General features: G+C 41.6%; 3 protein-coding genes across 4 annotated transcripts; all 3 read right to left on the bottom strand.

Moving 5' to 3' along the window:
- Positions 1 to 1,531: 1,531 nt before the first annotated feature.
- atf4a (activating transcription factor 4a) lies at positions 1,532 to 4,877 on the bottom strand. 2 transcript variants are annotated; one of them, XM_015943550.3, is made up of 4 exons: positions 4,726 to 4,877; positions 3,674 to 3,844; positions 3,220 to 3,525; positions 1,532 to 3,124 (listed from the first exon to the last, which is right to left on the bottom strand). In XM_015943550.3, exons 2-4 carry the CDS (start codon positions 3,720 to 3,722, stop codon positions 2,166 to 2,168), a joined length of 1,314 nt encoding a protein of 437 aa, XP_015799036.1. In that variant the 5' UTR covers positions 3,723 to 3,844; positions 4,726 to 4,877; the 3' UTR covers positions 1,532 to 2,165. The 2 variants fall into 2 exon arrangements, with proteins under 2 accessions (XP_015799036.1, XP_015799037.1); XM_015943551.3 differs by having other exon boundaries at positions 1,532 to 3,121.
- A 3,350-nt stretch (positions 4,878 to 8,227) lies between these two features.
- Positions 8,228 to 11,418, bottom strand: LOC107375355 (lymphoid enhancer-binding factor 1-like). The gene is made up of 6 exons (XM_015943830.3): positions 11,326 to 11,418; positions 9,079 to 9,396; positions 8,831 to 8,984; positions 8,635 to 8,742; positions 8,498 to 8,540; positions 8,228 to 8,302 (listed from the first exon to the last, which is right to left on the bottom strand). Exons 2-6 carry the CDS (start codon positions 9,390 to 9,392, stop codon positions 8,265 to 8,267), a joined length of 657 nt encoding a protein of 218 aa, XP_015799316.1. The 5' UTR covers positions 9,393 to 9,396; positions 11,326 to 11,418; the 3' UTR covers positions 8,228 to 8,264.
- A 5,925-nt stretch (positions 11,419 to 17,343) lies between these two features.
- rps19bp1 (ribosomal protein S19 binding protein 1) lies at positions 17,344 to 19,985 on the bottom strand. Its single transcript, XM_015943549.3, has 4 exons — positions 19,803 to 19,985; positions 19,019 to 19,195; positions 18,478 to 18,575; positions 17,344 to 18,264 (listed from the first exon to the last, which is right to left on the bottom strand). Exons 1-4 carry the CDS (start codon positions 19,855 to 19,857, stop codon positions 18,115 to 18,117), a joined length of 480 nt encoding a protein of 159 aa, XP_015799035.3. The 5' UTR covers positions 19,858 to 19,985; the 3' UTR covers positions 17,344 to 18,114.
- Positions 19,986 to 25,974: the final 5,989 nt, after the last annotated feature.

Raw genomic sequence — 25,974 nt, 5'->3', positions numbered from 1 at the left:
CTTTAATCTAACCATCATTCTTAGAAATGGAGCAAACATTGTTTTAAATTGCCCTGCTTCTCTTTTCTCAAAGCTCAGTTTCGTATCTGCGTCTGCTGTCGAATGGGGAAGACCATCTGCTTGAGGTGTGTGTGTTGCGAAAGTTTTTACTGGTAAGGCTGAAGTTACACAGCTGCACAATGAGCTGTGTAACTTCTTTCTTCTTTCCAGTGAGAAGTGTCACTACAAAAACTCGGCCTCGTAAAAAAAAGTTTGCAATAAATGTAATCAGCTGAGCTCCAAGGCTGCTGAGATGTGACATAAACACACTCCCGTTTTAGGAGACTTGGACTAAACTGAACCTCCTCCATTGGCACACACACCCGAGAGATAAGTGGTTTCGGGATTACAAGGACGTTCTCATAAGGCAGCACCCCAGCTGTTTCTTGCCTTTTCTTCTTGTTTCCTGACAGACGGCTGTAATTCCAGCAGTGGCCTGTGACCTCGTCTCTGGGCTTTCGAGCGGAGAACTGACCATGTTCAGCTTGTTTTACGAGTTACGACATAGAAACAGATCTTCTAGATACCTCCTGTGCTTCCATTTATAAACTCCTAATGTTGACATGTGGAGGGAAAAGGATAACGCTCCATCAGGGCGTCACATTTAATGGTCCAACGCATTTTTTAAGTCAGTCCTCACACCCTGATCCAGTCACAACCCTTTCTGTGTAATGAATCCAACATCTGGGTACTCTAACAGGATCCTGGACGCAGTACGCAAAGTAGCAATGCGGTATTACTCTGGAGAATGATTCATCCTATCTTCACTTTGGTCCTACTTGTTGCCTCGTCGGTAGATGTAGGCTGAAGACCCGTTTTTCTGTGCCAGCCTTCGGTTGTGTTTATAGTAAGTGGACTAAAGTTTTTAGACATTTAAATTTTTTATTACTTCTTGTGTTTATTTGGCAGAAGCTTTTATCCAGAGCGACGTACAATTGTTAACATATAGGGCAAGTAGTGATCTGTGGGGGAAACCGGACTACCCGGAGGACACCCACTCATGCATGGGGAGAACATGCAGCTCCACACAGAAAGACCGCAGCCGGGTTTAGAACCTGCAACCTTCTTACTGCGAGGAAACAGTGCCAACAACTGTGCCGCCATGCAGCTTTTTTGGTTTTAGAAACCTATTTTTAAATTTTATCGTGAACGAACTATTAAATAGTGAGTTTTCTGGTGTTAAGCACTTTGTTCTGACGGTGGGTTTTGCAACGTAGACGATGGACCAACCTAATGCTAGTGTAGCTGCATAAAAATAAGGCTAACGTTGCATTTTGAAACTTTTTTCTTGCTTTTTCTAAAATAAACCGGTAGTGCTTTTGTATCCAACATGTGCAATCTTTTAAATCTAAACTTTGACATATTAATAGTAACTAATGTGCTGGTTTTATTTCACAAATGCTATCACATGAAACATGTAATTCTACAAAGTTGAGCAAATATACTTTTAATTTATAACTTATTTACTTGCCAGAAATTTGACATTACACACTGCTATTTAAAGATTTATTAGAAAAAAAAGCAAAGCATTTTACAAGCCAAACACCAGAGCTAACACCGAGCTACTGAAGACAGTCAAGATTTATCTAGCATTAAATAAAAGCCACAACAAGCAAAGGAGAAACCTATTTACAATAAAACTCAAGTTTAGTGCAAGTCACCAATTCAAAAACACAATTAGGCACCTTTCTGGACTTCAAGCTGTTAGAGGAAGATCAAACGGAGTAAAAAGAAGGAACGTGGAAGTAGTTTTATTTGTAACAGACTAGTTTTACTGCTTTGTGGATGTGTGAGGGAACTGATCCAAGTTTAAACTCTACGGCGACTACTCCTGATCTGCATGCCTAGTCTACAGAAAACTAAAACACAACAACCTGTGGTTCTGGTGTGTTGACACATAAAGGGCTCAGCGGGGGACTGAGAAACAAGCATGTACAGATGCTCCACCTGACTAACTCCCAGCCCCCCGCCTGTTACTAATCTCAACTTCTAAAAGCATTTCCCTGCGTTCCTGATAAGAACGTCTCACACACCAACATTTGCTCTGACAGCATCTGGCCAATAATATAAATGTTTGACTTTGAATATGTGAACAATGAAGCATAAAAAAAAAAAAACCACCATCTCTAAGCAGCCGAGAGGGTTTTTCCACGGTGGTGCTTGCGAACCTCCTCCATCAGGTCTTTGAGATACTGGATCTCTCGGCTGATGGACTCTGCTTTCTCCTTCAGCTCCTGATTTTTACTCTCCAGTTCTTCTCGTTCTGAATTCAGCTGGTCGTGCTCCACCCTCTTCTTCTGCCGGTAGCGAGTCGCAGCCGTCTTGTTTTGCTCCATCTTCTTTAACTTTTTTTCTACCACCTTGGGTGCGCCCGACGCCGACTTCACTTTGGAGGCTTTGGGAGAAGGAGAGGCTGACGGTTGCGGTTTGCTGTAGGGTTTGGTCCTGGACGAACCGGACGTGGGGGAACTAGGGGGAGTCGAGTGACGCTCCGGAGAACCGGCACCTGATTCGATACCAGAGTCACTGTCGCAGTTGTGTGAAGGCGAGGAGCTGAAGGAGGGATTTGAGATAGAAATGAGGGAGGTCTCCTGTTTACTGGAAAGAACTACAACAATGTGGTCTGAAGTACAGAGCATGATGGGACTGGTGGTTTTAATAACTTCACTGGGATTTTGGATAATGGCAGTGGAATTGGGTGTGGCCAATTTGTCATCAACTAAAACATCAACTTCACTTTCCAGCTCCAACGTGTAAACTGGAGGGGAGGAGGGCGGGGGAGAGGAAGGCTCTGACTTCACGTCATCCTCGACATCGGCAACCTCTGTTGCCTTGGTCTCAGGAACGGCAGAGGTCTCCATAGGGACGGATGGGATGTCTGGCAACAGGGTCTGATCTGGGCTGCTGTGCTGGACACCAAGGTCCAGATCCAGATCCAAATCCATGTGGGAGTCCAGGGAGGCCAGGAGATCCTCCGGGGAACTGGGAGACTCATCAGATGAGCAAGAGCCAATGAGCGAATCCAGATCAAACTCATTCAGATAGATTTTTTCACACATCCAGTCCAGGCCATCAAAAGCATCTGCTGAAAGAAACACACACGCACGCAAAAAAACTATTAGCACTTTATACAACCGTCTGCCATCAATAAGTCTACTTTGATAGTCTGGAACTGCTAACCTTTAACATTGTCTGCTCCAACTTGGGTGCCAAGCAAGTTGCTGGTACCCAGCAGGGAGAGGGACATGAGGTCTGTTTCAGATTTAGTCCCCAAGAATGAGGCAGAGTCATCAAGAGGAGAGGATGGTGGAGAGGAAGAGAGCGGGGAAAATGACATGGTCTGAAATGGAGAGGAGGATGCATAAGAGTGGAAGAGGGAGGGCGAAGCTGGCGCCTTCACCTCTAAAGAGGAGGAGGGAGAAAGAGCTTCCTCTTCATCTTGGTCCAGAAGGGGCCCCATGGTGTCAGCCATCAGAAAAGAGGACCCTGTATACAAGAGGAGCATGTCATATTCCAGTTTAAATCGTGAAATACTTGCTTCAAAGTGTTTAAACTCTTCCACTGGACAGTAATCTAATGCTCTACACTTATGTTGGTAAAATGAACAGTTAAGATCCGTCAACCCAAAACCAACCTAGGTACAGGGCCTCCACGTCCTCCATTGCCAGCTGGGAGAGTGTCATGGCTGCTGCTGGTCTGTGGTAGCAACAAGGTGAACAAAGGAGAGTCTGATAACGGGAGCGAGTGGTGAGTTCCGGTACTGCTGTCCACGGCAGCAAAGCTGAGGGTGGTTGCCGGTAAAGACCTGCAAATCAAACATAATTTATAGTAATAACAACAAATATGTTTAAACAGGAATTTAGTGACTTCCAGGGGTTTGGAACTGAATGTTAACCATATAAACTGGAACAGAAATGCTTTATTTTGTGCTCTGTTCATATATCATTTTAATTTGTATTAAACTTTATTACATTCTTAGAAACAGTACTCGTTAGACCAGCTTTATTTGTGTGACTTGATACATTTACTTCCTGAATGAAGCTAGAATTCCTGCCCAACACGTCTCGCGCCAAGACAATGCCTGTTTTTTAGTGTTAACACTGGGTGGGGTGGGAAGGCCAGTTCCAGCTATTCTCAATGCCATGTTGACGAGAAACGCCCCGCCCTCCCAACCGGAGGATAACATTTCCTAATTTGGTCATGATTCAGCCGGTAACTCCACCCTCAGCTGTGAGTCACTGCTGGGTTGTTAGAGGTTAGCCGCCATTTTCACAACAAGCCGTTCGTGAGAGGCGGGGGAACACGATGAAAACTACTGCGCGCGCCATTTTGGCCACGCCACGTTGACAATGTTTAATGTGTACACATCATAAATAAACACTCAAAGCTGTGTTTCACACGATTATAACAATATCTTAAACATCAAAGGTGAAAATACTGAAAAACAGCTGATGTGCCACACATTTACGTCGAAGTGACGCCGTGTGGGACAACCCCAGCTGTCAGACTGTAAGCGGACACCAACAACTCCTAACCAGGAAACTCTCAAATTTAACTTCTGCCACTGGTAATTTCTGCTATATTTAGTTAATTAAATGAAGTACTATTCAATTACATCTAAGGGAAGTTATTTGTGATCTAACATTTACAGAATCGATTAGGAAATTTTTAAGTAAATATACTTACGCCATTTTGCCGGAAATAGCCAGTGCACTTAGCCGTTGCACTGCCAAGTTTTTGCCGCTGCAAAGATTGCTGCCGCACGCCTTTACACAGCCATTTTCGCGCTTTGGGGCTTCGAGCACTAAACCGGCACTAAACACTAAAAGCTCAACACTAGAGAGCATCCAGGCACCCGAGCTTATAAAGGGCCGAAGCACTACCTATGTATCCCTACGCTGTTTCGGTTTGCGTTTGTTTTAGCAGAAGACTCCGCGCGGGTGGGTGGAGTTTCCCATTCATTGTACATTTGACAAAACACCCACGGCTCATGTCACACGCGACCAAAAATATCATTGACAACTTTATGATGTGATCGTGTTACAGCCCTCCTATCGGATTGGCTGATTTCCACACGTAGCGGCTGACAATATATAGATCCACACGCATAGAGTGTACAGACGGAACTACCTTATGTGTCAAACATAGATCAAACGTAAACTGTAAACAAATAGGCGTTTTTGAACACTCTGACCCAACCTTATTTTATTACAAAAAGCCGACGATACTATATTTTACTATTGCCGTATAAGTTTGTAGCTCACAATCTGTTTTGTATTTAAATTAGCTTTTAATTTTTTTATTGTGTACACCAATAAATATGGAGTGCCGTTTGTAAAGTCAAACAGTCATAATCTAACAGCAGTATTTTTGGTTATTTAGCATATCATGAGAGAAAAAGTTGTGAGTTCACTTTTTCAAAGTCATATTTTCACTATGTTATTCATACATTTATAAATGTTAAAGTTTCCAAATAAATATTTAGTTAGCAAGCTAAATATTTAATTTATAGTTAAATATTTATTTTGCAAACTAAATATTTAGGTCTGATCTAAATATTTAGTTTGTAAAATAAATATTTAATATTAAATATTTAATATTAAATTTACTATTTAAATATTTATTTTGGAACTAAATATTTAATTTGTAAATAAAATATTTATTTTCCAAAATAAATATTTTGATCCAAGCTAAATATTTATTTTGGAGCTAAACATTTAGTTTGCAAAATCAGTATTTGGGAAATAAATATGTAAGTCTGACCCAAAAATATAAAATACAGTGTGGAGCTAAATAACATTGTGGAAAATAAATATTTAGCTGGTACTTAAAGAGCAAGTCACCCCCAAATCAACTTATTTTTCTGATAAACTATATAAATGCGTGTTTCATCGTGATGCAGACACGTGTCGTCAATAATTTAGAACTTCAGTGCATCTTAGTTAAAATTAAAATATTCTGCCTAAAACGGTCAGTGTTGCACAGTCGTCAGGTAAAAACTCAGCACTGCATTGGAATTTAAATCTCCCACCGCTATTGGCTAAGACAGAGGTCGGTGACCTGTTCCCATCAAAGAGCCATTATTACCCATTTCCCACAGTTAAGAAAACACTGGGAGCCACAGCAGCTGTGGCGTTGTGGGCGGGGCCTATCCTCAGACAGCAGAGAGCTGCTCACAACAGGTGACAGCAGCTAGTACCGGTCGCTCGTGTACGTCAAAGTTATCTTTCATAAGACGATAATCAATAAAATGATTTATATAAAATGGATCCAGAAGTTGTAGCCCGCCTCTGCCTACAATATTTTGATATTTTTCACACTGTTGGCGGTTTTACTGAGCAGGTGCCACTTTTGTCATACGTTTCTTTTTAAAACATGTTTAGACTGTTCAGAATACAAATCCAGGCACTGTCACGTTTGATTGTTGTAATTAAACTTTGTAGGTGGGGAAGGTCAGAAAAGGATCCGATCATTTTGTTTTTCCCTCATTTACAGTGACGGAGATAACGGCGCAGTGCGCCTGGCTCTGGTGTTAATCAAGTTAAATTATATCTCTTTGCAACAATTTTCACAAGAAAACAGAACAGTTAAAAGCAGGGCTTGTGTTTTGTTGACCGGATAGTTCCCGTACTTGACCGTTTACTTTGACGGAGAAAGAATAGAAAGAATTACCCCGACGCATGCAGACGAACTGACATTTTTATTCGTTTCGCACATCGCAGATGTAGCTAAATCACTCAAGAAAAGATTCCCATCTGAACATCTGAGCTGGACACTGCTCAGCGCAGCTCACCGTCAGCGTGTACTACATAAGGTCCACAGGGAGCTGAAGATGTGGAGAGGGGCTTGGAGCACGTCGCTTAACCAGAGCGCATGCAGGAAGATTCCTCCGACTGAAACGAGACTTGTCACTTAGAAAATGTTCCCTGATTATGAAACTTTGGCTGAATAGCGCTTGTTCCTGTCTCCAATGTGGCGACACATCCAGGAGTCATCTGAGGAGAATCCCAGAATCTCACATCCTCTTCAGCTCAGAAAGCGCCTATATGATTACGCACAAGCGTGACCCGTCAACCCGGTCTCACAGTCAGACCGGGTTGGAACTGTTCAGGTTTACGCAGACAATCTTTACAGAATTGGCATACAGACGTAAAATTAATGCAGTAAAATATAAAGCATTTTATTTAAATATCCATTCATTATTTTACAAGCACAGAGAGCCGCATCAGATGGATGGAAGAGCCGCATGCGGCTCCAGAGCCGCGGGTTGCCGACCCCCGGGCTAAGAGGTATGCTATGATGTAAACTGGTACATTATGATGTCACAATGCCGTTGTGAGCCTGTGTGTGTGTGTATTTGTTAGCAGCTCCGCTCTCTCAGTCTGCTAGGCAACAGCATTTGTTGCATTTTTCAAACATGAAGAGGGAGTGAAGTAAATTTCTTGTAGGGGGTGACTTGCTCTTTAAACATTTAGCTAATATGCAAATTCGCTTGCCAATAAGCAGAAGTTGGTTACCAAAATAAAAGCTGGATGTCGCTAACCTCTTTATAAACTCTTGCTCCGAACCAGAACTTGTTTTATCTCTGGTTCTATTCTTCTGAACAAGTCCGACGTTTCGTTTGCGGCTGCAAACTTCGTCAGGCTGACGCTGATGGTGGCGTCACTTCCTTCTCCGTTTATCCGCAGGCAGCAGAAGACGTTGTCGCCCTCTGCTGCCCGCTCTCCCCTCTCCGACTACGCAGTCCCATGCGTGATCCAACGAGTAAACTCATCGTCCCTGTTCATGGTCCGGCCCACATCCAGGTCTCCTTATCTCGATAGCTTCTTTTATCCATCTTTTGTATTTCCGTTGTTCGGCGTTTATGGTCCTTGTGTTGTCCCAGTCCATTACATGGTTTTCTCTTATGCAGTGATCTGTTACGGCTGACTTCTTTATTGTGCTTTCTGCTTCTTCTTTTGCTGCTCTAGTGTGTTTTCGACTTGCCTCTTTCTCGCACTCCTTTCTATGTTCTATTGTTCGTGTGTTGAGTTGGCGTCCGGTTTCTCCTATGTATGTTTTATTGCAAAGTTTGCACGGGATTTCGTAAATGACTCCACATTTAAGTCCAGCTGGTATCTTGTCTTTTGGGTGTCTGTTTCTAAATGTCGTGTATGGTAGTGATAAGTGCTATATAAATAAAATGTACTTACATACTACATATAAAAAGATATTCCAGATGTTGGTCACTGGCTGCGGCTGCTCCCCCCTGGGCTGCTGGACGCTGCAACAGAAAGATTAAAATACCATCAGTTCTGGGACTTTTTAAAGGAAACACTTAGCTTCTACAGCCTGAATAAAACCAACACAAACATTCACATAAAGCATATTATCACACATGTAAAGTTAATCTAAATCCATTCAACAATCAAGCTGTGGTGACACATCACATCTAATGATCCACAGGAATGTTTCTTACCTGCGGAGCTAGCGGCTGGCTCCTCCTTAACACCTTTTGCCTTCTGGCCCCCAAAACACACACACGAGTTTTATATCAGTAAGTGTTCATGAGCATCCGGTGTGTGAGGTCATGGTGTCTGAGCAGAGTGTACGTACGCGGTTGTAGTTGGGGACCCAGGCCGGGTGCTGCTGCTCGTGGAGCCTCTGTTCCTTGTGAGCCTGGTCGAAGTAGACGTTCTGCTGCTCAGGAGACAGTTCCCTCCACTGTGAACCGAAGACAGCGAGACAAGCTGTTGGTGAACAATAATCCAAGGAAGCAAAACCATTATCATTCTGTAGCAAACACTCTTACCCTCTGGCCCACGATGGCGTTGACAGCAGCGCTGTCTGTCAAATTCAGCTCAGCCACCACCTTGGGCCTCTGGTCCCGCAGGAAGATCATGAAGGCATTTGGTGGCTTCTTCACATAGGGTCGGTCCTCCTGCTTGGGCTCACGCTTTCTCTTGCTGCAGAGACAAAACACAACACAAACCTGTCAGCATCTACATCCTGGAAATGTGGTAAACTTTATTATTCTGAAACGATCGATTCAAAACTTACTTTGGGTTGGAGACCGGAGCAGAAGCAGGAGCAGCAGGTGGAGTGCCAGGAAGAAGGGATGATGGCAGAGAAGGGGCAGTGGGAGTATGAGGTGAAGGCAGAGAAGAAACAACAACAGGAGGAGGGGGAGATGAAGCAGGAGAAAAAGAAGGAAGGGAAGGTGAGGGAGGATGTTCCAGAGGAGAAGATGGAGGAGGAAAAGGAATGGGAAGGTGCTCCTTAAAGATCTCATCCAGAAGGGAGAAGAACTCCCTCTCTCCCCCGAAGTCCTCCATGTACCTATCAAAACTCAGGAGGCGCTTGTTTTCCTCCATCTTTCTGTGACACAGGATGAGAAGAAGAAGAAGCTTTAAAACCCGTCACAAGACGTCAGACATCATGGCATCAGAGACATCAAACAGGAAACGTCACCTCCACTGTTACTGGTAACAAACTGATCTCTGATCCGTTTCTACGGTCAGATCCATGTTTATCACGGTGACTGAGGCAACAGCTGCCGTTACATGTGAACCGTTTCATCTCCAACACTCTGTTTAAACACCAGTTTCTGAAAATCATTGTTGTGTTTTTACTTCACTAAGTGAAAAGTTTGGATTTCAGTTGTGAATTAATTTTATTCTTCATGTTTTAACCCGACCCAGTCTCACTGGAGATACTTTATGTTTTTGTCTCAGCAGGGTTCAGATTTGTGAAGAGAAACTTTCAATTGTGTTGGGTATTTTTTTTTTTTTTTGCCTTTTTTCCTTTTCCGGAACGGCGCTGCTCTGGGTGGCTGCATGTTGGAGTAGCTCTGTTGACTATTTGTAAGTTTTGCCTTTTCTTGGACATTTTTCTTCTAGTTTCTCAAGAAAAACTGTATTTTTTTGGACACTTTACTTTTCTGTTTCTGGTGCTGTGAAGCTTGGAGGATTTTTACTGCTATTTTTTAGCTTTTTTCACTTTTTGAGCATTTGTTATGATGCGTAACCATGGCAACAAGCTGGTTTACAATCGGGAGCAGCTGATTAACATTGGAAAGGCTGAAATAATACCTCAACTGAAGCCACAAATCCCAAATGAGCTAAAATGTAAAAAGCGTGGGTGCAGAGCGGGAGCAAAACGGAGACAGAGAAAGAGGAAATTCAAACCATCTCTTCCATCGATCATAACGGGCAACGTGAGATCACTGGCCAACAAGATGGAGGAACTCCAAGCCCTTTCAAGGACTCAGCCAGAGTATCAGCAGTTTCTGAACCGCTGGAGGAGATAATGCAAAGAAGGATTCTCCAGAGAATCAAGAAAATGATGGACAACCCTGAGCATTCTCTTCACAAGACTGTCCGACAACGGAAGAGTGTCTTCAGTCAGAGGCTTCTTCAGTTTCGCTGCAACACTGACCGCTACCGGAGATCCTTCCTGCCAACAGCCGTTGTAACATACAATAACTTTGATGACTTGATTATTATTATTATTCTGAGCTACTACAGCAATCAATTTCCCTCTTGGATTAATAAAGTATTTTTGAATTGAATTGAATTTACATCAGCCTGTGCTTCGTTTTCTTATTGGCTCGTTCAGAAACACACTTTTAGGACAAAACGGAGATGGAAACAAAAATGATTTCTGTTCACATCCTTCTGCTCAGTTTTAGGTCAGATGTGAACGAAACTGCCACCGATCCCAGCTGAGGGTCAGCATCACCACAGCGAACAGATCTACCGTGTGTAGATCTAGATAAAAGCACAGCTGGAGAAATCACTTCATTCTACTCTATGTGGTTTATTCAGCAGACTTTACTCTTTTTAATCAGGAACTCATTAAACACTAGATCCATTTTTAAACGTAAACAAGTCAAAATAGTTTGTTCACTTGATGTTATTAAAGTTATGACTTATTCACTGATGAAAATGTGGCATTTCTTTCTATTTCTGACAAGCTGGTGCAGAAATAAAGATCAGTCCCTTCTCCAGACACCACTGCTGTACACGGCAGATAGCATGTAGGTCTAGTTGTAGAAATGTACGTTTATAACTCATATTTCAGATTCAAATGAGTTTTATCTTGACTGTTTATTTGCTCTCTGACCTGCTTAAGGGTTTTTTGTTTATTTTGTTTTTTCCAGCAGGTGTATTTTATATAAATGATAAAACCAGTTTACCTTGAGGGATGTTAAAGTCTCCCAGTAAAGCACAGGAAACACTTCAGATAAATCTAAAAGTCTAACCATGTCAGATGTTGGGCTGGATTGTTGGTGGGTAGTTTTATTACCTGCTAGAGCTGCTCTCTGGACGACTAAAGTCAGCAAACACAGAGACCGCAGAGAAAAGGTCCTAGTCTCTCGAGATGGAACTTACACTGAAGTCTGAAAAGTTCTCGCCTTAATAATAAAGCATTTTAAAGAGCAAGTCACCCCCAAATAAACTTTTTTTGCTAATAAACTAAATAAACGAGTGTCTAATCGTGCTGCAGACAAGTGTCGTCAATAATTTGGCACTTCAGTGCATCTTAGTTAAAATTTAAATATTCTGCCTCAAACTGGCAGTGTTGTGCCGTTGTCAGGTAAAAACTCTGCACTGTATTTTAATTTAAATCTGCCACCGCTATTGGCTAAGAAGTATGCTATGATGTAAACTGGTACATTATGATGTCACAATGCTGTTGTGAGCCTGAGTGTGTGTGTATTTGTTAGCGGCTCCGCCCTCTCGGTCTGCCAGGCAACAGCATGTGTTGCATTTTTCAAACATGAAGCGGGAGTGGAGTTAGACTCTGGTAGGGGTTGACTTGCTCTTTAAATGATGCACCTGAGCTGTAACTATGGTAACGCAAGATTCCATAGCTTTTGACAGTCTGTCATGGGTGACAGACAGCGCTCCATAGGGAGCCTAAGTCATGCCCACCTCCGGACCACGGGTCCCCAGAAGAACAAAAAAATGAATGCAAGTCAACGGGGCTAAAAACGCTATTTTCTGATTCCGCTTGTTATGTGCCATGGATTTCACATATGATGTCCGTGAAGATGCATTCTAATCCCAAGAACGCGCTTATTTTCAAAAGGGGGGAAATGCTATTATAAGTTTTGGGGGCTGCATGGTGCACAGTGGTTAGCACTGTTGCCTCGCAGCACGAAGGTTGCAGGTTCGAAACTCGGCTGCGGCCTTTCTGCTTGGAGTTGCGTGTTCTCCCCATGCATGAATGGGTTTCCTCCGGGTACTCCGGTTTCCCCCACAGATCGCAACATGCCCTATAGGTTATAAATTGCAAGTCGCTTTGGATAAAAGTGTCTGCTAAATAAATAAACAATAAAAGTTTTGTGTAATAAGTCCAGGACTACAAATGCTCTTTATGAAAGTAGCATCATCGAAGCAGACACGGAGAAAAACAGGGAAAATGGCAGAGATTCTGTGAAGACGTCATATATGCAATGTGCCGATGTTGGATTTGTAGTCATGCTAGCATCGAACTTTTACAAGCTGATACATTTCAAAGTACATGACTGGCGTGCACACCCATCGTTGGATTACATTTAAATTGAAGTACAACATGTGTGCGATCCAGGACGTAAGGCAAAGCAGATTAGAAAATAACACTTTTAGCCCCGTTGACTTGCATTCATTTTTTCGTTCTTCCGGGGACCCGTGAGCCGACTGGAAAGGGAGGAGACCTAGGCTCCCTATTGTAGTGAAGCAGGAAGTACAGATAGTGGCTTTAAAAATTAGTGAAGTAAAAGCAAAAAGTAGACCTGAAGAAAATAAGTAAAGTACAAATAAAGAAAAGCTTTACATATTATATTATATTCAATAACTTTATTACTTTTTAAAAGATTTATTTTTTGTTTGCATTTTAAATTCGGCCATCCTGTCCCTCTAAACGCGATTTAACATAAAAGGAGCCATCATCAGGTGTACCTCTTATGCATAATAATGACCGAATCACAGACCAGATGTTTGATGACGTAGAAATATATTAATAAAAAGATATCAGAACTTAAAGAAGACGATACAATCCTCTTCAGACAAATAACAAACCGTTTGACATCAAAGAAATGTCTCTTTGGTCTTGATGCTCACATAGCAGTAAAGGTTTTAAATATAAACAGAGATTTCAGTTTTCCTGGTAGTGTTTAATCAAAGAGCAATGTGACAAAAACTATAAGTTACTTAGTTAAATTCATACATAAAGATAACCTGCAGTCGAGCCTCTTGACTTTTCTGTTTGCGAAATCAAGCCAAATGACTCTTCTGTTAGCTGATGGATCCATTTTTAAACGTAAACAAGTCAAAATAGTTTGTTCACTTGATGTTATTAAAGTTATAACCTATCCACTGATGAAAAAGTGGCATTTCTTTATATTTCTGACAAGCTGGTGCAGAAATAAAGATCAGTCCCTTCTCCAGACACCACTGCTGTACACGGCAGACAGCATGTAGGTCTAGTTGTAGAAATGTACGTTTATAACTCATATTTCAGATTCAAATTAGTTTTATCTTGACTGTTTATCTGCTCTCTGTCCTGCTTAAGGGTTTTTTGTTTAATTTGTTTTTTCCAGCAGGTGTATTTTATATAAATGATAAAACCAGCTTACCTTGAGGGATGTTAAAGTCTCCCAGTAAAGCACAGGAAACACTTCAGATAAATCTAAAAGTCTAACCATGTCAGATGTTGGGCTGGATTGTTGGTGGGTAGTTTTATTACCTGCTAGAGCTGCTCTCTGGACGACTAAAGTCAGCAAACACAGAGACCGCAGAGAAAAGGTCCTAGTCTCTCGAGATGCTTACACTGAAGTCTGAAAAGTTCTCGCCTTAATAATAAAGCATTTTAAATGATGCACCTGAGCTGTAACTATGGTAACGCAAGATTCCATAGCTTTTGACAGTCTACAACCCAACTAACAGCCCAACTACAACCGCGTACGCACACTCTGCTCAGACACCATGACCTCACACACCGGATGCTCATGAACACACTGATATAAAACTCATGTGTGTGTTTTGGGGGCCAGAAGGCAAAACGCGTTAAGGAGGAGCCAGCCGCCAGCTCCGCAGGTAAGAAACATTTCTGTGGATCATTAGATGTGATGATGTCACCACAGCTCGATTGTTAGATGAACTTTACATGTGTGATAATATGCTTTATGTCAGGGGTGTCAAACTCAAACTCACACGGGGCTGAAATGAAAATCTGGGACGAAGTCGAGGGCCAAACTTAATATTTTTTGAAAAAGTGACGGCAAATTTGCACATTTTCTTTATCAACATTTATGCAATTCTGAACCTTTTAATTTGGAAACACTTATTTTTGCATTAACACTGAATGTGGAATAACCAAATTACACACGAGCAAGTCAGTTTTAAATAAAACGCATCAGTTTTATTCATTACTTGTGGTATATTCAGCATTTTTAAAATCTATTCGGGATTTATGTTTTCTTGTTGTTTATTCATTTTTCTTATTTTTGATTCTCCTTTTTTTCTCCTGTAATAAGTGTCATCGCTGCTGTGACGTCTAGCTTTCCCCACTGAGGAACAATGAAAGGATTTTCTATTCTATTCATCTATCTGCAGCCTTTCCACTTCCTGTTTAATGGAGGTTAAATCTTTTCTCACGGGCCAACAACAAAATAAAGATATCATTTTATCTTAAATGAAAAATGGTGCCTGTACGTTGGGGCTTACCCCAGTGAATGAGAGGGTAGCCTCCCTCCACCTACGTGTGGGGGGACGGGTTCTGACTGTGGTCTGTGCTTATGCACCAAACTACAGTTCAGACTACCCACCCTTTTTGGAGACCTTGGAGGGGGTGCTGGAGAGCGCTCCTTCTGGTGACTCCCTTGTTCTGCTGGGGGACTTTAACGCTCACGTGGGCAACGACAGTGAGACCTGGAGAGGTGTGGTTGGGAGGAACGCCTCCCCCCCCGATCTGAATTCGAGTGGTGTTTGTTATCGGACTTCTGTGCCAGTCATGGATTGTCCATAATGAACACCACGTTCAGACATAAAGGTGTCCATATGTGCTCTTGGCACCAGGATACCTTAGGCCACAGCTCGATGATCGACTTTGTTGTTGTTTCATCTGACCTGCGGCCGCATGTCTTGGACACTCGGGTGAAGAGGGGGCGGAGCTGTCAACTGACCACTACCTAATGGTGAGTTGGCTCAGATGGTGGGGGAGAATGCCGGTCAGACCGGGCTGGCCCAAATGTATCGCGAGGGTCTGCTTGGAACGTCTGGCAGAGTCTCCTGTAAGAAGGAGCTTCAATTCCCACCTCCGACAGAACTTCCAAAATGTTCCGGGGGAGGCGGGGGGACAGTGAGTCTGAATGGACCCTGTTCCGTGCCTCCATTGTTGAGGCGGCCGACCGGAGCTGTGGTCGCAGGATCGTCGGTGCTTGTCATTGTGGCAACCCCCAAACCCACTGGTGGACACCGGCGGTTAGGGATGCTGTCAAGCTGAAGAAAGAGTCCTATCAGGTCTTTTTGGCCTGTGGGACTCTGTGGGACTCTAGAGGCAGCTGACAGGTACCGGCAGTCCAAGCGGAACGCGGCTCGGGTGGTCGCCAAGGCAAAAACACGGGCATGGGAGGAGTTCGGTGAGACCATGGAGCAAGACTTCCGTACGGCTTTGAGGAGATTCTGGTCCACCATCCGGCGCCTCAGTGGGGGGAAGCAGTGCACTACCAACACTATCTATAGTGGGGACGGTGTGCTGCTGACCTCTACTCAGGACATTGTGGATCGGTGGGCAGAATACTTCGAAGACCTCCTCAATCCCTGTGTTCCAACTACAGGGGGATCACACTCCTGAGCCTTCCAGGTAAGGTCTATTCAGGGGTTCTGGTGAGGAGGTCCATCGGATTGTTGAACCTCAGATTCAGGAGGAACAATGTGGTTTTCATCCTGGCCGTGGAACACTGGACCAGCTCTATACCCTTAGGGGGATCCTGGAGGGTGCGTGGGAATTTGCCCAACCAGTCTGCATAAGTTTTGTGGATTTGGAGAAGGCATTTGACCACATCCCTCGGGGGGCCCTGTGGGGGGTACTCAGGGAGTATGGTGTACCAGGCCCTCTGATATGGGCTGTTAGGTCCCTGTATGACCGGTGTCAGAGCTTGGTCCGCATTGCCGGCAGTAAGTCGGGCTCGTTCCCAGTGAGAGTTGGACTCCGCCAAGGCTGCCCTTTGTCACCGATTCTGTTCATGACCTTTATGGACAGAATTTCTAGGCGCAGCCAAGGTGTGGAGGGCATCTGTTTTGGTGACCTGAGGATCAGGTCTCTGCTTTTTGCAGATGATGTGGTCCTGTTGGCTTCATCAGAACGTGATCTTCAGCTTTCACTGGAGCGGTTCGCAGCCGAGTGTGAAGCAGCTGGGATGAGAATCAGCTCCTCTAAATCTAAGACCATGGTCTTGATTCGGAAAAGGGTAGAATGCCTTCTCCGGGTCAGGGATGAGGTCCTGCCCCAAGTGGAGGAGTTTAAGTATCTCGGGGTCTTGTTCACAAGTGAGGGAAAACTGGAGCATGAGATCGATAGGCGGATTGGTGCTGCTTCTGCAGTGATGGGGGCGTTGTACCGGTCTGTCGTGGTGAAGAGAGAGCTGAGTCAGAAGGCGAAGCTCTCGATTTACCGGTCGATCTACGTTCCTACCCTCACCTATGGTCATGAGCTTTGGGTAGTGACCGAAAGAACGAGATTGCGGATACAAGCGGCCGAAATGAGTTTTCTCCGAAGAGTGCCTGGGCTCTCCCTTAGAGATAGGGTGAGAAGCTCGGTCATTCAGGAGGGGCTCGGAGTAGACCCGCTGCTCCTCCACATCGAGAGGAGCCAGTTGAGGTGGCTCGGGCATCTGGTCAAGATGCCTCCTGGACACCTCCCTGGTGAGGTTTTCCGGGCACGTCCAACCAGGAGGAGACCTAAAGGTAGACCCAAGACACGGTGGAGGGACTATGTCTCTCACCTGGCCAGGGAACGTCTTGGGATTCTCCCGGAGGAGCTGGCCAAGTGGCTGGGGAGAGGGAAGTCTGGGCCTCTCGCCTTAGGCTACCGCCCCCGCAACCCGACTCTGGATAAGCAGATGAAAATGGAAATGCAATATCTCACCTGTTAACTTTCATGTTGTGGAGCAGAAAAAGAGCATACAATCAAAATATTTAAAGCTCAGTTTACTCCACTGATTCACTGTGATGCTCACCTGCAGGGCCGGATTATCACTGCAGCGGCCCCAGGGCACAATGTGTTCTTTAATTAGGAAACACTCATGAGAAACTGTTTTAAATATTTTAAAGGCAGATGGACTTTTCTCATCCTCCACAACATTTATTTAAAAACAAAATCAAAACATCCGAAAGGTCCTATGAGACAGAATGTTTTATACTAGTGGAGATTAAATGTGATTTTTCAGAAAGGCTGCTGGTTAAACCTGTCATCTTTCAATTCATTACAAAAAGCATCATTCCATACTCTTTACAAAGTACAGACAAAGGTTTATTTCTAGAAAGCATGAGTTGTGTGAAATTCCAGGAAGATACATGGTATTAATTTTACATCCCTTTTAATAACAGCTGGATTAAACAATGTGAAACATCTGTCCATGCTTTACAACAATAGCTTTTCATTGAGCTTGTATGAAAAGAGCAGAAGGATCATGGCGACGCAACAAGTCAATCTGAACTGTATGACGCGGTAAACTGAAGTTAATTTAATCTTTTGAGTCAATCATTCAGTTTATTCAAAAGCACAAACAACAAAGTGGATTTTTCCCTGAAAAGATACATTATTTCCAACGTTCCAACCATAAATCTAAACATTTGACTTCCCCAAAATGTGGCCAGATGAAAACAAGCATAAAATAGTTCAACAGACATTTTCTGCAAAGTTGAGTATAAGAAAAAGGTGACAGTTACTCAGTAGGCCTTATATGAACCCTTAACTATAGTCTGTATGTCTTTTACAAAACAGAACGGTTTTCCTGTGTGGTGAAGTGGGAATGACTTCCAGAGTCATCCATATAATCCACGTGACACTGTCCTCCTGCTCTGGCTGCAGCGGCTCTTATGTTCGCTATCATTTCCTCTTCTCAACAGTTCTGCCAAAGTATTCCTTCTGGAACTCCTCGAACTCCTCCTCCGTGAACACAGACTGGGTCTCTTTGGCCTTTTTGACGGGTTTGTCGGTGCAATTCCTTGACTGCCTTCCTAAATTGTGGCTCAAAATCTAAATTAGACAGAAATCAGGTCAAAAATGTAACAAATCTACAAGTCACACTGGCTCAATTAAATTATTTAAGATACTTAGATCACTGTTTAAGAATGACATCTTAAAACTTAAAAGCACTGCGTCCGATGCTAAAAGACGTGCTTACAATATTAGCGATGATAATTAAGAAAGTCAACATGGATGGTATGTCAAAAGTAAACCCTTCTTTACCTTTAATGTATCAGATTCTGTTGCTTTGCTGCTGGTTGTTGTAAAGTACTTCAGGTTGGCACTCATCTGGCTCTGACCCTGCTTCTTTCGGAACTCCTCTGCAAAAAAAATAAATAAATAAATAAATAAATAAATAATTAAATAAATAAATAATAAAAAAGAGACATTATATGTCATGTTCATTAAGCTTAAGCATCTAAAGATGTGGCCAAGGCTTTGAGTTTCTTGATTTTATGCACTTCTTTTAAATTTAGTTAACACAAATAATTTGACACAAGTACTTAACATCTTCAGAAAACAGTTAAGATGTTACACACAAACACAATAGAGCTAGCAGGGGAGAAAATGACACAGCAAAACAAATAAATAAATTAAAAAACACATAGGACTTCCATACTTCCGTGTAAACATGCATAGCTTCTGAGGCTCCTGCTCTTCTCTGGACTTTAAAATCAAGGTGTCCCTGTGCCATTTGTGTGTTTTGATAGTGATTTAGGAGCAGATATGATCCATATCTACACAATTAAAAGGGTTTCCGTACCGACTGCTGATTTGATCCTCTTGTCTTTGACTGTGGCTTTACTCTTTCCAGACCCGTGGCGACCCTGCAGCCTCTTGACCTGCTTGGTGACCCCCTGCCTCTTGGTGCTCACCAGCTCCATCACTGCAGCTGAGCTGGGGGTCTGCTCCTTCTTTTTCTTCTTCCCTTTACCACCATCTGGGAAAATAAAAATGAAAGGAAGAGAATACCCAAGTTTATAAAAATGTTGCACAAATTCAGGTGATTCTAATGTAAACAGCACTTTTGTGACAATAGTAGAGAAGCAATGATTTGCCTAGTCTTTAAAATAACAAGTCTCTTTGGTGCAAATGTTCACGTTTTACTTCTGATTCTTTACACTGAAAGTTTGGTTTGATTGTCCCTAAACTCTCAATATTTGCCATTAGTCTTTTAATTATTCAGCCTTTTTTAAAATAAGTTCTCTGATCATAAGACATGTTTCACTTCTTAGTAGTTAGCAGAAGAAATTCCTAGTTTGATGCGCAAATTATTTTAAATAAATCCCCAAAGTGCAAAAATACATAATCTCCACAATTATTTTGCGGCACATTTTCTCAGGTGAAGTAGCAGTAATGAAGGAAGTAATGAGCAGTTTATTTATTATTTAAATTATTTTTGAACAAACTCATAAAAAGACTCGGCAAAAAGTGAAGCTTTTTTTCTTTTGCTTTCCTCGTGCTTCGTTTTAACCCTAAAAAGCATAACATCACAGACGTCACCGCCTTTGACCGTCATTAAAACAAGCTAACAGGCTAGAACTGACCTTTAATATCTTCGTTCAGCAGCTCCAATCCTCTCCTTACCAATGACAGCGACATACTCTGTAATATCAACAATTTATCCGGTAAAAATCTATATTTAAAGTCCTCAAAACCTCAAGAGGAGCGTGTAAAAAAGGATAACATCCGGTTCGATGTGTGCACCGACTGAAAGACTTCCCCGGAAAACAATTTACAATACACAAAGTTCCCACTTTACAATAATAATAATAATAATAATAATAATAATAATAATAATAATAATAATAATAATAATAATAATAATAATAATAATAATAACTAAACTAACCGTGTGAAAATGGCATTGTAAATAATTTTTGAGTACTTTTTGAGAAAGCTGAAACAAGAAAGAATGGATTATGTGCCGAGTTGATGATGCAAAAGTCCTGGATTTACAGATTTCTGGGACCAGTGTGACGCGCTATAATGACTGACTGAACGTTTGTGTGCTTTTTATGTTTATAGCTTTCTGATTCACAAAAGAACGCAGAAAGATTCCGATTTGAATTAGCCTACTTGGTGCACCTCAGTATTCCTGTGTGGGTTCTACTTGCACATCAGCATACAATTAATAGTTAAACAGGCTTTTACCATCAATGGGACTGTAAAGATGTTAGAAAAGGGATCTCTTCACCTTGCTTTTATTTTATTTGACTTGGCTACACACTTTATATAAACCACCACATTTATCTTTAGATTTTAATATTTAGGTTAATCTTTATATATTGAAATCTGCATTTAATGAAATGTGAAAAATAACACAATTTAGTGTTTTATTGTACTCTCTTATAATTAGCACCCCATAATGTACAGCTCTTTTACCACTTTTTATTATTTTAATACTTTGCTCTAATATTTGATCACTTATTGAGGTTTTAAAAACATCATCCCTTTTTTCTCCTTCTGACGGACAGATAAGGAGCCAGGTCACATCCCCGGCTCCATCAACATCCCCTTCCACTCCCTCCTGTCTGCTTCGGGTCACTTCCTGCCAAAAGAGAATCTCCAGGATCTCTTCATCCGTGCTAGTGTGGACCTCAGTCGACCCATGTGTGTGTTGTGTGGTTCTGGTGTGACTGCCTGCCACGTGGCACTGGCAGCCCACGAGTGCGGACACCCGGAGGTGTCTGTGTATGACGGAGCGTGGTTGGAGTGGTACACCCGTGCGGTGCCTGAGGATGTCATACCTGAGGGCAGAGGCAAACACGTGTGACAAGAGTTGGATTGATGGTGTGACACCAGATCAGAGTCATTTGGGACTTTATGCTATAAATTATACTATAACCAGGGGTGCACATAATATTTTTGGGTTGGTACTCAGGGTACCTATGGTAGTTGCTTGGTCCTCACATTTTTAATGCACTTAATTCTTAACCCAACTCACAATAGGAACAAAACAGAGTAACGCGTTGACGATGCAACATATTTAAATTTTGGCTGAAAACAATAAGTACAACTGGTACATTTTGCCAGCTTAACTTAAACCTTCTAATTTTAAAATAACTTGACTGAATTGTCTGAATGTAAAACACAATGTGTAAACAGCTGCTTTTGTGATGACAAAAATCAAATAAAATACATTTTAAAGCACTTAACAAAATTTCTATTTCAGAGCACTGAAGTTTTTTAAATGGCATAAATGCTGTTTTTATTTCTACAGACTCTCATCATCCTCCTCACTATCCTGACTGGCTTCCTCCAGTTCACACACAGCAGAGGATGTAGGTTCAGGCTTACTCCTTTTCTTCTGGTTCAGCCAGCGATCAGCTGCGGACCACTTATGTGCACACCTGGCTATAAAGCTCCATTTGTGTGCATAAAGACAGAAGTGAAAGCAACTTGACTCTCCTCTTTAAAATTAAAACAAGAGCCTTGGAGCATCTTCGAAAAAGCATACCGTATATGCCACTTTTTTTTAAATCCATGAATAAAAATAAAAGTGAAGCCACTTCCTGGCTTTACACATCTGTTAGCTTCACAAAATTCACAAAAGAAAAACCAAAGCTAAGAAGACTTACAAGTAGGTTTTTAGAAGTTGTCAAAGACTCTGCTCTATACAAACACTAAATTTAATGTTTAATTTTACAGCTTATTTAAAACGAACTATGTTTATTTTTTCTGAAGAGCTAACTGACATTTCACGTTCATGCAGCCTCCATTAAAGTGTTGGGGTGTGGGTGTATTTATAGGGGTTTAACGTAAGCCCTAAGGGACTCATCGCTGACCTATGAGCAGACAAGTCTGACGCATGTGGTGATAAGGGAACAGTAACTGACCTGTAGGATGATCGAATATGTTATATAATGAAAAAAAAAGTTTCCAAAACCTTTTTGATATAGTGAGAATTGATTGATTTACTAAATTATCATTTTAAGGACAATTCAGGTCCAGCATTTTAGACATCAGCTATGTCTAACACAAAAAAATGATGTGTCATTAACACTTAAAGCCATTTTAACTAATTTCTTAGGAAACTGCTTGACCTTACAACGGTGATGATTCACAACAGGAAGTTGTTCTTATAGTTCCTTTTTTTTTGCAAAGCTTAGCAAGAGATTCGTGTTCAGATCTCTTTTTAGAAACAGAGTAACCCTTTGATGCATGAATTATGAAATCTTCAACCATGATTTTTTTTTTTACAATTTTTTTCATTCATCTTTAGGTGTGAACAAAACAAATTTCAACAAATATTTGTTGTAAAATTTTATAATTTACAAATAATTTATTACATATGCACCTTGGTGGACAACGTGCATTCTGAACATGAAATATGTTGGCTTGGCTTACTGAAGTCCAAATGGAGGGGCTCAAATGCAATAAAGTCTTCAACAGCTGTGCTTAATAGCAAAAACAAATAAATAACAATTTTGAGTACCTGTCCACAATAGTGACCATTATGCATCAAAGGGCTAAATATCATCTTGTGCTGTTTTTTTCTATCACATTTTCAAGGAAGGGTCAACCCAGTTATTCATCTATGGCACTGTAGCTTCAGAGAGCAGCTGTCTTTGTATAACTGGTGAATTTTATTCTTGCAATGATATTAACTGTTCAATGAAATTCATTAAATGGTCTCAGATTTATCTGGTTTTATGATAAATACCTAAAACATTGCCTATTTACACACAAAAGTGCAAAAATGTAAAGGACATCTGAAAAGTTTTTTTTTATTACAGTAGAAATATTTTTTAAGAGTTTCACTTCCATGTTACAGATTTAAAAGAAGTGAAAAAAGACAGCAGAATTTCCAGAGAGAGTTGTTGCTATGAGACAGAAAAGACCCAAAGGCTATTAAAAATGACAACAAATCACACACACACACACACACACACACACACACACACACACACACACACACACACACACACGCACACGCACACAAAATATATATATATATATATATCCAATCCAATCCAATTTTATTTATAAAGCGCATTCAATAAGGCATTACAACCAAACAAGGCGCTGTACACTAAAAATGTTAGTTAATTAAACCAGCAAAAAATTATACAATCATGTCGAACACAGATAAAAGATAAAAAGGAAATACAACAAAATTCCCAGAACTAACAGGTAGAAATCAATAAAACACAGGGAGAATAAAAATTAGAAAAACATTTTAAAAAATAACCAGAATAATGCGGGAGTTGATATTGTGAGTTCCATTTTTTAACAATGCAGTTGTGACTGAGGTTCATAATTATGTTATATAAGCTAGGTTAAAGTAGTGAGTTTTCAAGCGTGATTTAAAAATGCTAGCTGTTGGTGCTAGCCTCACTAGCAGTGGTAATGCGTTCCACAGCTTCGGTGCACAGACAGAGAAAGCCCTCTCTCTTCGGCTTTTTAAACGTGCATTCGGAACAGCTAGGAGGAGCTTATCTTCGGACCTGAGAGCACGCGGCGGGTTGTAGTAATGGACAAGTTCACACAGATATGGAGGAGCTTGATGGTTCAAGGATTTGTAAGCCAGATCACTTACTGATGCAGTGATATCTCATAGTGTGAAAGGCCATGGGTAATTTCCCCCAACAGAGCAGATTTTTCATCTGTAATCGTGTCTGTAAACAATTTAAACATTTAATCGTGGTTTCTTCATCAAAGATCTTGAGACGGCAGCAACTGCGCTTACCAGGACTTTCAATACTTGTGATTCGAAAACAAGAAGGGATTTCATGGGCCAAGAACAATCCAGATTAGATTGAACAAAACTGTAACAGACAAGACAATTCCCCCAGGAAAGCACGGAAGAGGATGAGTGATGATTTGCGGATGTTTTTTGCCATTGTTGTAGGGTATTTGATTCTAAACCACCTTGGAAATTTAAGGAAATTTATTAGTAGATCTTGACTTCATCATCTGCAGGACGATGACTAAGCATGCCACATTTTCCAATTTTAAACCAATTTTACAAAAGAAAACAAAACAACTTACCTGTCAAATGACTTCAACGATGGTGAGCAAAAGGCACAAATGCACCCATAAATGCAAAATGAACTTTCTGAACGTAAATGAAAATACAAAACAAAGATTAATAAAGGACTTAAAAATGCAGTCGTTATTTTACTAAAGTAGATTTCCCTTTTGAGTTTACTGATGTTTTGGATTTACTTTGACTGAAGCTATGCTGAATTTTCCTGGCATTGTAATAGCAATCACACCTGTGGATTTTGATTTGATCTTGTACAGCACCTTGGGTTTTCTTGCTGGTGCTCGGAAGGTGCTGTACAAATAAACAAATTGAAATGAATTAGATATTTTAGCCATAGCAACGTGGTTTAGTTTCCACACGAGGGCAGCACATCAACACCTGAGGAGTTTGTTCATTTCAAAATTACTAGTGAGGAGTTCCACGGTTAGAAAATACGATGAGCACTCTATTAATGCAAACAAATGCAAAATGTTGCAAAACTGGTCATTCATATCTGTCAACGCTGTATTTTAAGTAATGCAAAATTGAAACCTGACATTTCCTCTTTGGTTTAGTGTTTTTTCCTCTTTTTTTTTTTTTTTTTTTTTTTTTTTTTTTTTACAAAGATGGCCTCTGTCTGCTCTCGTAGCCATTTAAAGTTAAAGTCCCATTAACTGGAGTGTGAGATTTGTTTTCCACATTTGACCCATTCCCTGGGGCAGTGGTGAACTGGACTGAACCATTTGGTGGTTGACCCCCTGAATGATGAGTGTCAAATGGGGAGGCAGTGAGTCCCACTTTTTAAAGTCTTTGGTATGACCCCACCGTGGATTTGAACCCACAATCTCCCAGTCTCAGGGCAGACACTCATACCAGTAGGCCGCTGAGCTGGTTTATGTTTTACTGTTTCATAAAGAAACATTCCTGCCATTGAAAAAGTGTCCCTTATTGGCCATGATCTACTATAATAGTCCGGGAATTTTCTTGGAAGGGTTTAAAGGACAAATCAAATCAAATCAAATTTATTTACGAAGCGCTTTTCATGCAAGTGCAGCTCAAAGCGCTTTACAATATTAAAAACAACCAGACAGCAGTCGGTTTCCCACCCCTCCCACACAGATTCACATACGAGATCTCCTTCGTATCTCCCTCCTCCCACCCTCAATCCCATCCCAAGCAGATGCAATCTCTCTCTCTCTCTCTCTCTCTCTCACACACACACACACACACACACACACACACACACTCCGGTGAAATGTAGACACGTGCATACAAAGATTCAATATAATCACCCAAAAGTTCTGATAGTGTACGAGACTTGACGCTAAGAGCTAGCTTCTGTTTGGTGAGCCATGTGTTGGTGTAGATTTTCAGTCTTTGCTTGCTGAGCAGGACATCAAAAACCCTTAGTGATTGTCTAAGTAGCTCACACTATTAAAGCTCTCACTACAGTTGGCTTGGGACTCTGAACTTTTCCCTAAAGTATCTCAGGAAATGATGCTCTTGCTGGATGACACTTGGATCACATGGAGCTGGTGTCTAACAGCGATCCCTGGGCAAGAAGCAGGGGACACCCGTGGGCCACACCGACTATGCACACACAATCATTTCCAGGCAAGATTTGGAGACAAAAATGAACCTGACATGCAGATCTTTTGTCTGTGGGAGACCACTGGAGAAACCAGACATACCAATGCAATGCATGGGGAGAACATGCTAGATCCAGAGCCAGGATTTGTACCTGCAAT

The sequence above is a fragment of the Nothobranchius furzeri genome, chromosome 6 (genome assembly GCF_043380555.1).
Source record: "Nothobranchius furzeri strain GRZ-AD chromosome 6, NfurGRZ-RIMD1, whole genome shotgun sequence".
NCBI classification, from domain to species: domain Eukaryota; kingdom Metazoa; phylum Chordata; class Actinopteri; order Cyprinodontiformes; family Nothobranchiidae; genus Nothobranchius; species Nothobranchius furzeri.
The sequence above is the reverse complement of the archived record's forward strand: the minus strand, read 5'-3'. Positions and strand labels throughout refer to the sequence as shown.